Source organism: Leucoraja erinacea, chromosome 22 (assembly GCF_028641065.1).
Source record: "Leucoraja erinacea ecotype New England chromosome 22, Leri_hhj_1, whole genome shotgun sequence".
In the NCBI taxonomy this organism is placed as follows: Eukaryota; Metazoa; Chordata; class Chondrichthyes; order Rajiformes; family Rajidae; genus Leucoraja; species Leucoraja erinaceus.
Window position 1 is genome coordinate 3,906,367 of NC_073398.1, and position 18,383 is coordinate 3,924,749.

Below are 18,383 nucleotides of genomic sequence, written 5' to 3' on the forward strand. Positions count from 1 at the left end.
ATGGCCAATTCGCTGGATGTTTTCAAGAAAGTTACTGTAGATTTAGCTCTTAGGGCTAAAGGAATCAAGTCGTATGCAGGAAAAAACAGGAATGGGATACTGGTTTTAGATGATTAGCCATGATCATATTGAATGACAGTGCTGACTCAAAGGGCCGAATGGCCTACTCCTGCACCTATTTTTCTATGTTTTCTATGTTTCTAATTATAAAAGACTAAAGAAGTGTAGAAAGGAACTGCAGATACTGGTTTGAATCGAAAATGTAAATGTTGGTTTAAATAGACACAAAATGCTGGAGTAACTCAGCGGGACGGGCAGCATCTCTGGAGAGAAGGAATGGGTGACGTTTCGGGTCGAGACCCTTCTTAGACCAAAGAAGAGTCTCAACCCAAAACGTCACACATGCCTGCTCTACAGAGATGATGCCTGTCCTGCTAAGTTACTCCAAAATGGCGGAGTAACTTTGGTGTAAACTTCCTTCCCAAACTAAATGATGATCTTTGCCCTCGCACAGATACGGGAGTGGGTATTTAAGCCTTACTTCGAGAGTTTCAGCATCTTTCAGGTAAATGTGAAGGTCTAACTCTGTAGATTGTTCTGCGCGAGTAACACGAGGGCAGGCCTGAAACAAAAAGTTGATGTTAATTTCATGTCTGTTCTCTTTTAAAATTGATATTGATATTAATAAAGCTGATGACTGTTACCTGCGTTTTACTTTGATTAGGAAATAGAGAGCACTTTTGCTCTGTCGCCCACCAGTAACATCCAGAATTAACACAATTGGAACATCTAGCGAACAAAAGGGAAAAAAGGGACCTTTGGTTAGCAGGTGATAGTTGCATAGAAACACAGAAATAATAATAATAATAATAATAATAACTTTATTTGTTAAGCACCTTAAAAACAACCAAAGCTGACCAAAGTGCTGTACAGAAAAAAGAAAACAAGCAAGACATCATAAAACAGGCAGAACAACAGAACATACAACTAACACGAGGCGCATAAATTACATACAAAAATCCAAACAATAAATTAAAAAACATAAAACACGAGTACGAACAACGCAGCAAAACCAAGCAAATAAAGTTAATAAACAATTCAACACCTCACTGGTCTACAAAGGCCATGGAGAATAGATATGTCTTCAGGAGTGACTTAAAAACAGCTAGAGAAGGGGCCTGTTTAACGTGCAGAGGCAATTCATTCCACAATCTCGGAGCCGACACAGCAAAGGCACGGTCCCCTCTGAGCTTCCGCTTAGTCTTTGGCTCAATCAGGAGCAGCTGATCATCTGACCTGAGAGAGCGGGAGGGCGAATAAGGGTGAAGAAGCTCAGATAGGTAGGATGGGGCAAGACCACTTAGGGATTTAAAAGTAAATAAAATAATTTTAAAACGAATCCTATACTGAATAGGCAGCCAGTGGAGAGAGGCCAAAAGGTGTGAAACATGATCATGCTTTCGTGTGCCAGTCAAGAGACGAACAGCTGCATTCTGTACCATCTGGAGACGGGCGATGGAGGACCGACTAACCCCCAGATACAGTGCATTGCAGTAATCCAGCCGGGTGGTAACAAAGGCATGGATTACCGTCTCAAAGTGCTGCCTTGACAAAATCGGCTTTATTTTTGCCAGCTGCCTCAGATGGAAAAAAACAGATTTAACAACAGCCCTCACCTGACAGTCAAATCTAAGCTCAGGGTCCACTTTAATCCCCAGGTTCATGATGTTAGGTTTGAGATATGCAGACAAAGAGCCTAGATCAACAGGGGGGGCCCCAGAGGTGTCACCAAAGATCATTACCTCTGTCTTGTCATCATTAAATTTTAAAAAGTTCAGTGACACCCAGGCCTTTATGTCACTGAGACACTCAAGCAAGAGCCCGACAGAGTGTACACCCCCCTTTCCCAGAGGCACATAAAGCTGACTGTCATCAGCATAAAAGTGGAATGAAATCCCGTGCTTCCTAAGGATGGAACCGAGTGGGAGCAAATAGAGTGAAAAGAGGAGAGGGCCAAGAACTGAGCCTTGTGGGACCCCACACGAGAGAGGAGCAGAGGAGGATACAGAGTCCCCAAGGCTGACACAAAAAGTTTGATCAGTCAAGTACGACCTGAACCACTCCAGTGCTATGCCCCTGATACCCACCCACTGCTCCAAACGGGAGGTCAAAATTTCATGATCCACTGTGTCAAAGGCAGCTGACAAATCTAAAAGCACGAGGACAACACAGTCACCTTGATCAGTAGCCAAAAAAATATCATTAAAAACCCTCAAAAGGGCCGATTCTGTGCTGTGCCGGGACTTAAAACCGGACTGGAAAACCTCCAAAACGTCATGTTCCTCCAAAAAGGCCATCAATTGCCTGTGCACGATCCTCTCTAGGACTTTTGATAAAAAGGTAGTTTGGAGATAGGCCTGAAATTCCCAAGAACTGCAGGGTCAAGAGCAGGTTTCTTAATCTGGGGTTGTACTACTGCATGTTTAAAAAGCGCAGGAACAACACCCGAGGACAAACTGCTATTAACGACAGCGATAACAGATGGTCCTACAGTGGGCAACACCTCCTTAAACAGCCGAGGAGGAACAGCATCATTCGGAGAACCTGAGGGCTTTGAACGACCACAATCTCATGCAAAAAGGAGAGAGACACGGGCTTAAAATGATCAAATACAGCCGTGCATGGAACAGATACCGAGGGGTCATAAGCAGATGGTGGGATTAGAGCTCTAATCATAGCGACCTTATCAACTAAAAAGCGGAGGAAGTTCTCACACACAGCAGGGGACGCCTCCATACAGACTGCCTGCGGGGCATTAAGAACTGTGTTAATAGCGTTAAACAAAACACGAGGGCTGCGGCAGTCAGAGAGGATAATACCTGAGAAATGTTTCCTCTTAGCAGCTTTCACAACTTTCTGAAAATGACACCAACTCTCCCTCAACATTTGAAATGACACCTGCAGTTTGTCTTTCTTCCACTTCCGCTCAGCTCTACGACACTCGCGCCTGACAGCACGAGCCGTGTCATTCATCCAGGGCTCAAATTTAGTTTTAGGCTGCCTGAACTTCAATGGAGCCACAGTGTCCAAAACAGTCTGGCAGGTGGAGTGAAGCCATGAGCTAAGCTCCTCTGTATCACACACAGACTCAGGAACGATGGAGTTCAGAGCGAAAGCAGCCGAGAACTGAACAGCAGTGGAGGGGCTAACAACACGACAGTGCCGAGCAGGAGCGCGAGGTCGAACTGCAGTAGGTGCAATAATAACCTCAAATAACACAGGCATATGGTCGGAAAACACGGCATCACAAATCACTAGATTAGAAACGGGCAAACCATATGATAGGACAAGATCAAGCGTGTGACCATGCTCTTGTGTGGGTCCTGACACAGATTGTACAAGACTAAATGAATCAATGAGATTCAAAAAGTCCTTTGCCATAGGCTTTTCAGGACAACACACGTGAACATTAAAATCCCCTACAATAAGTACACGGTCATATCTAGGCATGATTTCAGCCAGGAAAATAGAAAAGTCATTTAAAAAGTCCTTATTATACTTTGGAGGCCGATAAACCAGAGCACATAACACTGTGTTAGAGCCAACCAGCTCAAACAAACTTAATTCAAAACTTGCTAAAGAGGATGAAAGCAACAGCTGTTTACATTTAAAATGACTCCTAAAGACAGTAGCTAGTCCTCCACCTCTGCCCGACGTCCGCGGGGAGTTCAGATAGCAGCAATCAAGGGGTAACATCTCAGCGAAAGCGCTGGACTCACCAACACCCAGCCATGTCTCAGTCACACAGAGGAGATCTAACCCTCTGGATTCAAAAAAATCTTTCAAAATAAAAGTCTTGTTCACCAGCGACCTAGCGTTCACCAGGGCAATCTTGACAGGAGCAGGCTGGTCCACGGCGTCCGATGTCAGGGGAGCCCGGCACAAGGGCTGCAAGTTGAGGAGATTTAAACCACGCCTGCGGGGTCGAGGAGAGGAGGGGCCACAAGGGAGGAGCAGTTCTTCCGGGCCAACGGCAGGCAGCAGGCAGCAGCCATCAGGGTCCAACGAGCGTCGAGGAAGAACAAGTGAACGAACGGGACCAATCCCAGGCCAGGAAGATGCAGGTAAACTCGCCAGACAAGCCTTCAGCCTCGCCAACCGGCCGCTGCGTTTACCCCGGCGACGTTTACGCTTACGCCGAGGAAGTGGAGCCAGGACAAGGCAAAGGCGAGTCGGGGCCCTTGCCAGAAGAGGGGGTGACGAACCGCGACCACCACCAGCCAAGTCCACTGAACAAAGATCCAGCAGAGTTTGGCGATCATAGACCAACAGAGAGTCGACATCCAGGGTAAGAATGGAAACAATTACAAACAGCAAACACAATTCCGGGAGCAACTGACGGCAGGCCATACACACCGGCGCCATCTTGGAACAGCACACAATCTCTCACCAGGCCTAACCATCCCATTGCAGAGTGTATCATGAGCAGCACAGGGGCACTAATCAAGATGTTGCAGATATTGGAAATCTAAAACGATAATAGAAAACGCTGGGTATACTCAGGCCACACCTGTGAGATGAGAAGCAAAGTCAATGTCTTGGGCAGCTTACAACCCAGAGATATGAATATTGATTTCTCTAACTTCAAGTAACCCTTGCTTCCCCACTCTCGCCATCCCTCCCTCACCCTAGTCATTGTATTAGTTTCTCTGTAGACCTGGTGAGTGTCATTGTCTGTATAACTCATTTACACCTAGCCCACGGCCAACAATGGACCATTTCCTTTATCATGGTTAGTTTTTGCATATCTTTCATTCATTTGTTCCATATCTCTCTACATCACTGTCTATATCTCTCAGTCCCCTTTCCCTCTCAGTCTGAAGAAGGGTCTCGACCTGAAACGTCACCTATTCCTTTTCTCCAGAGATGCTGCCTGACCCGCTGAATGACGCCAGCTTTTAGTGTCTGTCTAAAGCCAATGCCTCAATGTTGGAGGCACTTCAGAACCAAAAAGGACACAATAAAAACTTGTAGAGGGTGGGGGATGGCATGTCGCTGACAGGGTAAAACCAGGATGACCAGGGGGATCAGCTATAGACAAGGATATCTGATCACTGAGTAAATGGGAGAGGTAAATGGGGGAAAAATTAGGGGAGCTGCAAAAGGCAGAGCAGGAGGATGAGCCCGGCACATCAGCCTGTACACGTTCTCCAGTCCCGGAGAGTTCAGTTCAGTTTAGTTATTGTCACGTGTACCGATTAAGACTATACATGATTACAATCAGGCCATCCGCAATGTACAGATGCATGATATGGGAATAACGTTTAGTGAAAGGTAAATCCAGTAAAGTCCAATCAAAAACAAAGTCTGAGGGTCACCAATGAGGTAGATAGTAGCTCAGCACAGCTGTCTACATGTGGTAGGTTGGTTCAGTTGTCTGATAATAGCCAGGGTGAAACTGACTCTGAATCTGGAGGTGTGGATGGGCACTAGAGGGAGGTGAATGAATTAGGAGCTGAGGTCAAAAGGTCAGAAATGATAGGAGAATTATACCATTCAGCCCATCAAGTCTACTCCGCCATTCAATCATGGCTGATCTATCTCTCCCTCATCACCCCATTATCCTGCCTTCTCCGCATAACTCCTGACACCCGTACTAATCAACAATCTATCTATCTCTGCCTTAAAAATATCCAGACTTGGTCCCCACAGCCTTCTGTGGCAAAGAATTCCACAGTTCCTTCAGGAAGGAGATGAGGAGAAATTTCTTTAGTCAGAGGGTGAATTTGTAGAATTCATTGCTAAATTATTACAGTCTCCAAATGCATTCCTCAGCCATAGAAAACCCCAAGCTGAACTATGTGGAGCTGTGATCCTGTGTACCACCATGATATGGGAAGGTCCTGCATTAATGTAAAGTTCCATAACTCGTGAAAATAAATGAGCATAATGATGCTTTAGGAATAGAAATCCTTCAGAATAGGAATTTTTGCAATTGAGGTTAGTTTAGTTTAGAGATGCAGTGCTGAACAGGCCCTTCGGTCCACCGAGTCCGCGCCGACCAGCGATTCCCGCACACTTACACAATCCTACACACACTAGGGCCAATTTACAATTTTACCAAGCCAATTAACCTACAAAATCTTGAACATCGTTGGAGTGTGGGAGGAAACTGGAGCACCCGGAGAAAACTCACATGGTCACAGAGAGAACGTACAAACTCCGTATAAACAGCACCCGTAGCCAGGATGGAACCCGGGTCTAAGGCAGCAACTCTACTGTTGCACCACCGTGCCGCCCAGATTGCTTTACATATTTTTCTGAAATAGTTCTGTTTTGTGACCCTGACAGTACTTTAATCCAGACTCATTCAAAGACTCTACTTGACACAATGAGCTGATAAACTTACGGAGTGTTACTGCGGGAGGCATGACTGTTAAAACAATTATGCAGCTTGGTGGTGATGTTCAGGGACGTTAATTGAAAAGATGCCTCTACGAATGGGTCTGCAGGAAACAGGCAAGAAAAGTGCATTAAAATCTTCTAAAATCTTAAGATCCGATTTTCAACAGGGTTTGCAAGCTGTGAGACGGGCAAGAGACTGGCATTGCCTTGAATATCAGGTTGGTTTAACTCTGGGCTTCATTACAGTTCCCTGAGTGGGTCTGGTAGGAGTAATGTGTATACAATCACGAGAGGAATAGATCGGGTAGATGCACAGAATCTCTTGCCCAGAGTAGATGAATCGAGGACCCGAGGACATAGGTTTAAGGTGAATGGGGAAAAGATTTAATAGGAATCTGAGGGGTAACTTTTTCACACAAAGGGTGGTGGGTGTATGGAACGTGCTGCCAGATGAGGGAGGTGAGACTAGGACGATCCCGGCATTTAAGAAACAGTTAGACAGGTACATGGATAGGACAGGTTTGGCAGGATATGGACTAAACGCAGGCAGGTGGGACTAGTGTAGCTGGGACATGTTGGCCGATGTGGGCAAGATGGGCCAAAGGGCCTGTTTCCACATGGTATCACTCTATGACTCTAATGACTGAATGGATGATACTTTATTGTCACATGCACCTAGGTACAGTGAAATGCTTAGATTTGCATACAGCCTACGCAGCCCACAAGTTTTGCCAAAGTGTTGGTGCCGACAATGTTACAAAAGCACCCAATGGTCCTATTGACTGCCTGCCGCCACACGTAGCAATAGACCCACCCCTCACCTGCTAGTTCCCCTTAATAGAAGAGGAGTAATGGGATGATTTGGGAACGGTCTCCCAATGGGGGTTTACACACTAAATATACTAGTTAGGTGGAGCAGGAGCAGGGGACTCAGTCAGTCCATCTCTCTGCCCATCACAGCTCTGCAATCTGCCATCAATTCAATAAATGGGCGGTTGAACAGAACCGAACCCAATGGGAGCTAACACCAGAGTTGCGTTTCGGCACAAAGTGCTGCAGTAAACTCAGCGGGGTAGGCAGCATCTCTGGAGAAAAGGAATAGGGGACGTTTCGGGTGAAGACCCTTTTTCAGCCGGGTCTCGATCCGGCACATCACCCATCCTTTTTCTCCAGAGATGCTGCCTGTCCCGCTGAGTTCCTCCAGCTTTTTGTGTCTATCTTTGGTTTACTCCAGCATCTGCATTTCCTTCTTACAGAGAAACAGAGAAGATCCTTTTGTATCAGATTTACTCATGGCAAAACCCAAACGGGTGCTGCTTTATGAGAAATATCAGCACTCAACAATATTACTTTGTTTTTTGGTAAAGTAGTTAAAAGTAGTCATGGATTTCTTTAAACACAAGAAATAAAGAACAATGAATGTTACATCAAGTTGCAAGGGATGTACAGGAAATTAATAGTTCAGTCAGTCCTTTTAGACAAAACCCAAAGGAACTACAGATGGTGGTTTAAACCGTAGACAGAAAAGCTGGAGTAACTCAGCGGGCCAGGCAGTATTTCTGGAGAGAAGGATTTGGTGACGTTTTGGGTCGAGACCATTCTGAAGAAGGTTCTGAGTTACTCCAGCATTTTGTGTCAATCTTCAGACAAAACCCAATCTCTCCTTGTATAAATACTGTACCTATCTGATTGCTGAGCTGAAGGTAGGTCTTGCTGGGCAGACGGCAGAGGCAATAAGTGCTGTAATTGGCATGGCAAATAATCTCATTCGTCTTGGTGTTCCTCATCATACACTCTCCCTTTTCTCTGGGTACATTGCCAAGATTCCCTTTTAATATCACTTTAAAATGCTGAAAATGAAAATAAAGTTAAAAGATATATCTCTCAGCAAACTTCACTTGTTACAACAACGTGCCCGCAAAAAAAGTGGTAAAGATCGAACGTTTGGGTCACGAATAAAGGTATCTGGAAACTCTAAAGAAACATGTTAATGTCCAAAGAGACATTAGAATGCGGAATGTCATTACATGGAATAGATGAGCCAAATCTGCACAGATGATTATAAGGGGAAACCGGGTAAAGACAGTAGCGCAGCAGTAGTGTTGCTGCCCTACTGCATCAGAGATCCGTGTTCCATCTTGACTACAGGTGCTGTCTGTACAGATTTTGTTCGTTCTCCCCGTGACCTAGATGGGTTTTCTCCAGGATCTCCGGTTTCCTCCCACACTCCAAAGACGTACAGGTTTGTAGGTTAATTGGCTTTGCTATAAATGTAAATCCTATCCTAGTGTGTTTAGGATAGTGTTAGTGTTTACATGCTATATCTCTAAACAAAACCATTGGATGCCAAATGTTTTTTTATTCCGTGGTGATACTGGATAAACTCTGAAACTAGGTAAGGACATAAGGCAACAAGGAATAAGAGACGTAAGGAGCTGCAGATGCTGAACTTGGTGTTTTGCTCAAGATTCCAGCATCTTCAGTTCCTTGCTTCTCCTATTCCTTGTTGCATTATGTCTTTATCTAGTTTCAGAGTTTAAGCAGTATCGCATCAGAATAAAAAGCCATTTGGCCCGGCTGTTCTCTGCTAGAGTTTATGCTTTACATGATGCTACTCCGTTTGTCTTTACCACACAATGTTGGCATTTCCTTCTGTGTAGGAAGGAACTGCAGATGCTGGTTTACACCGAAGATAGACACAAAATGCTGGAGTAACTCAGCAGGACAGGCAGCTTCAATGGAGAAGCACAAAATGCTGGAGTAACTCAATGGTGCTCTCCAGAAATGTTGGCTGATCTGCTGAGTTACTCCAGCATTTTGTGCCTATCTTTGACATTTCTGTCTGTTCCTTTCTGCTTCACATTTTTACCTTGATTCCCCTTTGGGATTCCCCTGTTATTTGGTTCATTTACTCCCTGCAATGGCATGATCTACATTCTAATCGCTATTTGGACAATGTGTGCCGTGTGATAGGAGCATAGTAATAGAACTGAATATAGTAAGATTCGAGAAACTAGAACTATCAGTTGATCTTTATGAGAGAGGGTTGGGAGCGGAGGGCACGTAATCCCTCAACGTAACTCCTCATAAAATAAAGATCAAACTTCAAACTGGTAAGTTCTCGTTTAATCTTACAATTTTACTTTGGTGTCACGTGTGTGACTGCGTGAAGATTTTGAAGCTCTGTGATTTCATGCCGTGGAATGAGTCCATGCATCACTCACTGCATCAATTGACCAAGGATAATAATAATAATAATACATTTTATTTATGGGCGCCTTTCAAGAGTCCCAAGGATGAGTGAACATTAATAATGCATTCAGACATTACATAGATTTAGACATGCTAATGCTTTTTAATTAACAAAATGACAATAGTAACCCCTCTTATCCGGGAGGAAACTATAAACAGAACTAAAAATAGAGTTGGTAAATACCCCTGGTCTGGCAATGGGTTTGTTATAAAAATGTTTGAAAAAATACAGCGGAACATCCATAACCCTGCTGCTGAAAATGTTGCAACCCTGGTGGAGTGAGTATTGAAAATGTCAGTGTTCACTCCTGCACAAGCCAGAACTCGATTAACCACCTGGAGATGGTCTGTACTGATACCTTCTTACGAGGTTATATGTAACTAACAAACATTGCTAGACCAGTGCCCCTAAGGCTCTGGTGATCTTCACGTATTGTAGTAGATGTGACCACACACAACCGAAGGTCCATGGGGTATGCCCAAAATCTAGTTTGAGACCCGATGCCCCTGGTCTGCTCCGCTTAAATAAGCCATGAACATAAATTGTTATTTTTTCTGCAGATGTAACCATCCTGTCTAGTCGCCGCTTCCCTGCAATCTGCAGTGAGCACATCCATGGTTCGGCCTAACAATCCGAGCCGCAGGAACAGTCTTTTCAGGGTCTGTAGGTCAATTAATTGATTTTATCATGCATTGGATGGTTGCCCGAGTCATGGGCTGAACCAGTAATTCTATGTTAGAAATAACCATATAAGGTTCTATTATCATTCCCAACATCAGCGGGAATCATGGCTGCATAGGTCAGTCACTACAAATGACTGAAGCGGGATTTTGCTGAATTTATTGCAACCCGACTGATGAGGCAAAATGGAGGAAGACATTTCTCCCCAGTGTAGCGAGAATGCATCTATCGCCACTGTCATGCCACATCTTTTTTTTTTCCCCTCTCTAACTGCAACTGGTGATTGTGCCTCGACGCAAACACTCGATCTAATATTCCATGAGCCACCGAGTCATTAATACTTAGTGATCCAACATCCATTCTGTTTTGGCATTGATTTACGTGATGATACACCAGTGCCAAATGAGGTTAGGTAAACTATCACCGGATACTTTGTTTACTTGATTGCACACATGTGATTGACATATGACCACACACTCATCTCCCTGCTACCTCCAGGTAGAAGGTACAGGAGCCTGAAGACTGCAACAACCAGGTTCAGGAGTAGCTACTTCCCCAAAGCCATCAGGCTATTAAACCTGGCTCAGACAAAACTTTGATTATTAATAACCAATTATCTGTTATTTGCACTTTATCATTTTATTTATTCATGTGTGTATATATTTATATTATAGTATATGGACACAGTGATCCTTTTTGTAGTAAATGCCTACTATGTTCTGTGTGCTGAAGCAAAGCAAGAATTTCATTGTCCTTTCGGGGACACATGACAATAAACTCACTTGAAATTGAACTTGAACACTACCAAGTGTATCAACTTGGACTTGAGCATGTAGATTATGCTTTCACACAAAATCTTTAACCCATGGAATGCACCTAGTGTCTATAGGTAGTTGATACCGTATAACTGAATAATTGGTAACTCATGCAAATCCCATCACCTTTGTAACTAGAGATGGTATTAGTAATTTCCGATCTTTGAGCACTAGCATCAGTTTGTATTAACTGAAGATTTTCTGACGAAAGTTAGTGGAGCAATGCTGAATACTGTTCGTCCACCATAGTGAACTTTCATGGAGGTGAATAATGAGACCCACTTACCAGTGTCTTTAACTCCAAACCCCTTCCCTTTGCTGGAGTTCCAGTGAAATTTTATTTGCAGACCCTGTTCATGTTGTAATTTAGAATTAGAAATTAGAATCGCTGATGCTGCTGGCCAACTTTACTTGTAGTGGCTAGTCCGTCTCTGACGGAGCAGCAATTTTTAGAGGCAAAGCACACCACTTTCCCTCATGGGATTGTCATGCATTTAAGCATGGGACCCCGGCACATAGTCATATTCGGGTTCCTGTTTGGAGTTAATCCATACTAACCTTAGACACTCCTTTTAGAGTGGGAGTAATTGCACCTGAACCAGGTGTCACCATCCATATCCTCAATTTGTCTGTGCATGCCTTTGCACCAAGCATGTTTGCGACACCATCTCCCATGGTTTTAATATAATCTTCATCCTTCATTGATCCGAATGAGAGGACTTATGCAACCTGAACCAGGAGCTGCCTCGGGTATGTATGCATGTATTTTAGCACCATCTCCATCACTGCGTTTCCTTGAATATGGAGGATAGGACTGCTGGGGTGTGTGGATTGCACATTTTCCCTCAGGGCCGGCTTGCGCATTGGCCTAAAAGACCTCTGCCCAGAGGATCAGCTTTCAAGCTGCCATCAGCTTCAGCGAACCATGGAGGCGTCGGAGTGTAGTCGCTGCAAACAGTGAGGCATTTGCTCGTCGTAGGCACCTTGACTGGTCTGACCATTTCACTACCTCATCCAGGTTTCTTGCCTGGCTAGGTCTTCTCCAAGGAGAAGTTTTGGGGGCTGGACATTGCTGGCCTCGCGCTCCTCCAGATAGTGCTGTTCACTGCCGGCACTCTGTAATGATGTGACGTGAGGTCATAGATGCTTACCAAGCTCCAGGTTTTCTGCCATAGGCTGGAAGCCAACGTTTCCTTGCAGCAGCTCCTCCGTTTGCGTGATTATAGCAATCCTTAATGTAATGACAGAATTCTCACCTCAGGCATGCACTCCAGTATGTTTCATGGACATACTTCTGAATTTGGAGTCAGTCATACACTGATTGCCTACGCTCCTCTCCTCAGAGAAGGAGGTATAATGCAGCCCTGCAACAGGTGTCAGGCAGCTGGCGTGTCGTGTCGTGGAAAATTCCCTCACGACATACCACCAAACTGCGACTGCCTAGCTCACCTCCTCAGAGGCAGATATATTGCAGCCCTGTACCAGGCGCTATCGCAGGCCCTCGAGACCCGTGCTGATATTACTCCTTTCTTTCTCCCCATGAGATGCTCTATCCGGCAAAGAAAAAACGTCCGAAGACGTTCCCACTGCAGGAGGTGAATCCTCCTGGCCGGACTAGATTGAAGTTTAACCGGCTTTCCGAGCCGGTCTTTCCCACGGGGCCGGGATTCCCTGTGGCTTCCGCAGCCAGCGGGTACCATGGCCAGGTTTCCCCCCGAGCCAAGTTTTAGTTTGCGGAGCCGGGATTTCCCGCGGTCTCCGCATCTGGGTTTCCCCGAGCTGAGTTTTACTTCGCAGAGCCTGGATTTCCCGCGGCCTCCACTTCCGGGTTTCCCCGAGCTGGGTTCCCCTCATGGAGCCGGGATTTCCCACGGTCTAATAACTACTTTGGTTCTGTCTTCACAAAGGAAGACATAAATAATCTGCCGGATATAGCAGCGGACTGGAGGTCAAATGAGATGGAGGAATTGAGTGAAATCCAGGTTAGTCGGGAAGTGGTGTTAGGTAAATTGAATGGATTAAAGGCTGATAAATCCCCAGGGCCAGATAGGCTGCATCCCAGAGTACTTAAGGAAGTAGCCCCAGAAATAGTGGATGCATTAGTAATAATTTTTCAAAACTCTTTAGATTCTGGAGTAGTTCCTGAGGATTGGAGGGTAGCTAATGTAACCCCACTTTTTAAAAAGGGAGGGAGAGAGAAAACAGAGAATTACAGACCAGTTAGTCTAACGTCGGTAGTGGGGAAAATGCTAGAGTCAGATATTAAAGATGGGATAGCAGCACATTTGGAAAGTGGTGAAATCATTGGACAAAGTCAGCATGGATTTATGAAGGGTAAATCATGTCTGACGAATCTTATAGTACTTTTCGAGGATGTAACTAGTAGAGTGGATAAGGGGGAACCAGTGGATGTGTTATATCTGGACTTTCAGAAGGCTTTCGACAAGGTCCCACAAAAGAGATTAGTATGCAAACTTAAAGCATACGGTATTGGGGGTTCAGTATTGATGTGGATAGAGAACTGGCTGGCAGACAGGAAGCAAAGAGTAGGAGTGAACTGGTCCTTTTCAGAATGGCAGGCAGTGACTAGTGGGGTACCGCAAGGCTCAGTGGTGGGACTCCAGCTATTTACAATATATATTAATGATTTGGACGAGGGAGTTGAATGCAACATCTCCAAGTTTGTGGATGACACAAAGCTGGGGGGCAGTGTTAACTGTGAGGAGGATGCTAGGAGGCTGCAAGGTGACTTGGATAGGTTGGGTGAGTGGGCAAATGCATGGCAGATGCAGTATAATGTGGATAAATGTGAGGTTATCCACTTTGGTGGCAAGAACAGGAAAGTAGACTATTATCTGAATGGTGGGCGATTATGAAAAGGGGAGATGCAACAAGACCTGGGTGTCATGGTACACCAGTAATTACATGTAGGCATGCAGGTGCAGCAGGCAGTGAAGAAAGCGAATGGTATGTTAGCATTCATAGCAAAAGGATTTGAGAATAGGATTTGAGTCCTATACTCAAATCCTTGGTGGCCTTGGTGAGGCCACACCTGGAGTATTGTGTCCAATTTTGGTCTCCTAATCTGAGGAAAGACATTCTTGCCAAAGAGGGAGTACAGAGAAGGTTCACCAGACTGATTCCTGGGATGGCAGGACTTTCATATTACGAAAGACTGGATAGACTCGGCTTGTACTCGCTAGAATTTAGAAGATTGAGGGGGGATCTTATAGAAACTTACAAAATTCTTAAGGGGTTGGACAGGCTAGATGCAGGAAGGTTGTTCCCGATGTTGGGGAAGTCCAGAACACGAGGTCACAGTTTAAGGATAAGGGGGAAGTCTTTTAGGACCGAGATGAGAAAAACATTTTTCACACAGAGAGTGTGGCATCTGTGGAATTCTCTGTCACAGACGGTAGTTGAGGCCAGTTCATTCGCTATATTTAAGAGGGAGTTAGATGTGGCCCTTGTGGCTAAAGGGATCAGAGGGTATGAGAGAAGGCAGGCACAGGATACTGAGTTGGATGATCAGCCATGATCATATTGAATGGCGGTGCAGGCTCGAAGGGCCGAATGGCCTACTCCTGAACCCATTTTCTATGTTTCAATGTTTCTATCTATCTCTCCTTTAAAAATATCCATTGACTTGGCCTCCACAGCCGTCTGTGGCAATTGTCAATTGTGCACAAAATGGACATATTAAAACAATAAACAATGTAATTTCTAAAATTTGAGTTAATTTGATATTACCTGTACCTTGTCCAAAGTATCAGGAATTGCCAAAGGTTGAATGGCAACCTTTGGACAACTGTCAGCTTGTCCTGTGAAATTTATCCAAATTGTTTTTTTGCATTCACTGTTAAAGGAGCACCTGTAAAAAATGGACACTTTTTGTAAATTGTGTTGAATGGAATTATGAGAATGTTAATTTTAGCTTTAAATTCCTGCCTATTAAATTTCCTACACAGGAAAACAGGCATTTTTTTGAGGTCATAATGCTATATATTATTGATACTAACATTTGCACGTTGTAGAAAGCTGAATTATTTTGGATATTACCAAAATGAAGATTAATGCACGGTTATCTTCTGAAAATGGCAGCAATGTGTCACCTCAGCAAAAGTGTTTTCTAGGCACTACCTTGTTCAGTAGTGCAGGTCAATCAAAGTGGACAATGGTGATCTATTAGGAAACAAAACACTAAGGGGCAGAAAACGCTAGTGGGAGTGTGTACAGGCCACCGAACAGTAGTAGCAGAGTTGCGTCAAACAGGAAATTAGAAATGCGTGCAAAATAGGTAAAACAGTTATAATGGGTGACTTCAATCTACATATAGATTGGGTGAATCAAAAATGCAAGGGTGCTGAGGAAGCAGCCTACCAGAGGACTGGGGGAAATTTAGAGTCCAGCAGAGGAGGACAAAGGGCTTAATTAGGAAACGGAAAATAGGTTATGAAAGAAAACTGGCAAGGAACATAAAAACGGACTGCAAAAGCTTTTATAAATATGTGAAGAGAAAAAGATTAGTTAAAACAAATGTAGGTCCCTTGCAGTCAGAAACAGGTGAATTGATCATGGGGAACAAGGACATGGCAGGCCAATTGAATAACTACTTTGGTCCAGTCTTCACTAAGGAAGACATAAATAATCTGCCGGAAATAGCAGGGGACCGGGGGTCAAATGAGATGGAGGAACTGAGTGAAATCCAGGTTAGCCAGGAAGTGGTGTTAGGTAAATGGAATGGATTAAAGGCCGATAAATCCCCAGGGCCAGATAGGCTGCATCCCAGAGTACTTAAGGGAGTAGCCCCAGAAATAGTGGATGCATTAGTAATAATTTTTCAAAACTCTTTAAATTCTGGAGTAGTTCCTGAGGATTGGAGGGTAGCTAACGTAACCCCACTTTTTAAAAAGGGAGGGAGAGAGAAAAAGGGGAATTACAGACCAGTTAGTCTAACGTCGGTAGTGGGGAAACTGCTAGAATCAGTTATTAAGGATGGGATAGCAGCACATTTGGAAAGTGGTGAAATCATTGGACAAAGTCAGCATGGATTTATGAAAGGTAAATCATGTCTGACGAATCTCATAGAATTTTTCGAGGATGTAACTAGTAGAGTGGATAAGGGAGAACCAGTGGATGTGTTATATCTGGACTTTCAGAAGGCTTTCGACAAGGTCCCACATAAGAGTTTGGATACAAACTTAAAGCACACGGTATTGGGGGTTATGTATTGATGTGGATAGAGAACTGGCTGGCAGACAGGAAGCAAAGAGTAGGAGTAAACGGGTCCTTTTCAGAATGGCAGGCAGTGACTAGTTTGGTACCGCAAGGCTCAGTGCTGGGACTCCAGCTATTTACAAAATATATTAATGATTTGGACGAGGGAATTGAATGCAACATCTCCAAGTTTGCAGATGACACGAAGCTGGGGGGCAGTGTTAGCTGTGTGGAGGATGCTAGGAGGCTGCAAGGTGACTTGGATAGGCTGGGTGAGTGGGCAAATGCATGGCAGATGCAGTATAATGTGCATAAATGTGAGGTTAGCCACTTTGGTGGCAAAAACAGGAAAGTAGACTATTATCTGAATGGTGGCCGATTAGGAAAGGGGGAGATGCAATGAGACCTGGGTGTCATGGTACACCAGTCATTAAAAGTAGGCATGCAGGTGCAGCAGGCAGTGAAGAAGGCGAAAGGTATGTTAGCATTCATAGCAAAAGGATTTGAGTATAGGAGCAGGGAGGTTCTACTGCAGTTGTACAGGGTCTTGGTGAGACCACACTTGGAGTATTGTGTACAGTTTTGGTCTCCTAATCTGAGGAAAGACATTCCTGCCATAGCGGGAGTACAGAGAAGGTTCACCAGACTGATTCCTGGGATGTCAGGACTTTCATATGAAGAAAGACTTTATAGACTCGGTTTGTATTAGCTAGAATTGAGAAGATTGAGGGGGGATCTTATAGAAACATACAACATTCTTAAGAGGTTGGACAGGCTAGATGCAGGAAGATAGTTCCCGATGTTGGGGAAGACCAGAACAAGGGGTCACAGTTTAAGGATAAGGGGGAAATCTTTTAGGACCGAGATGAGGAAAATATTTTTCACACAGAGAGAGGTGAATCTCTGGAATTCTCTGCCACAGAAGGTAGTTGAGGCCAGTTCATTGGCTTTATTTAAGAGGGAGTTGGATGTGGCCCTTGTGGCTAAAGGGATCAGGGGGTATGGAGAGAAGGCAGGTATGGGATACTGAGTTGGATGATCAGCCATGATCATATCGAATGGCAGTGCAGGCTCGAAGGGCTGAATGGCTTACTCCTGCACCTATTTTCTATGTTTCTATGTTAAACGAATGGCTTAGATATTAGTGTGTAGGAAGGAACTGTAGATGCTGGTTTATACCGAAGAAAGATACAAAGTGTTAAAGTATCTCAGCGGATCAGGCAGCATCTCTGGAGAAAATGTATGGGTGACGTTTCGGGTCTGAAGATGGGTTCCGAATAGAAACGTTATCCACCCTTTTTCTCCAGAGATATGGCCTGGTCGGCTGAGATACTGCAGCACCTTGTACCTATCTTCGGCCTAGTTATTAAAGCCTAGACAACATCTAACTCATTGGGTGATGGGATATTGGCCTCTGGGCCTTAACAAAAAAATCTCCTGGTTACAACTCTACATGTCCTTCATCCCAAGGCAATGACCCAAGACAGGGGTTTTTAAATCAAGAGCTGGACATTTCTGGTCACCGCAATACAGGAGTGATGTGAATGGGTTGAAGAAGGAGCAGAGGAGATTTATCAGCATGTTGCCAAGACTAAAAAGTTGCACACATAAAGAAAGATGGAATAGGTTGGGACTGCTTGCTTTGGAACTATGGAGTACATATAAAGTTACAAAGTAATTAAGAAGAACCTGGTACCCTTACCAGGGAAGTCCAAAACCAGGGACATTGAAATTAATTTGTATCAGGATTGGGAAGAAGATACAGATTATTTGTTTCCACTCAGAAGATGCTGAGTGAGAAACTCAATATATGACGAGTGCTAAAGGTATAAATCTTAATCACATTTATGCAATACTAGACCAAGTGCAGACCCGTTGGGTCTGTTCCCCCAACGTGCGGTTGTGGGGTAGGGGGGGGAGGCAGCATGCAGCATCACACACACTAACTATCCCCTCCCCCCCGCACTCACGCTAATTACTCCCCTTGATATAATATTAATATTATTAACTTG

General features: G+C 44.4%; 1 protein-coding gene across 1 annotated transcript in view; it reads right to left on the reverse strand.

Moving 5' to 3' along the window:
* Positions 1-15,021, reverse strand: part of plxnc1 (plexin C1) — an 87,309-nt gene extending 72,288 nt beyond the window's left edge. Inside the window, exons 1-5 of the mRNA XM_055652797.1 lie at positions 14,911-15,021; positions 8,087-8,255; positions 6,410-6,506; positions 705-789; positions 542-622 (exon numbers count right to left, since the gene is read on the reverse strand). Of these exons, the coding sequence (XP_055508772.1) occupies positions 542-622; positions 705-789; positions 6,410-6,506; positions 8,087-8,195 (372 nt within the window). The 5' untranslated portion in view covers positions 8,196-8,255; positions 14,911-15,021. The remainder of the gene's footprint in view (positions 1-541; positions 623-704; positions 790-6,409; positions 6,507-8,086; positions 8,256-14,910) is intronic.
* Between the last annotated feature and the right edge of the window lie 3,362 nt (positions 15,022-18,383).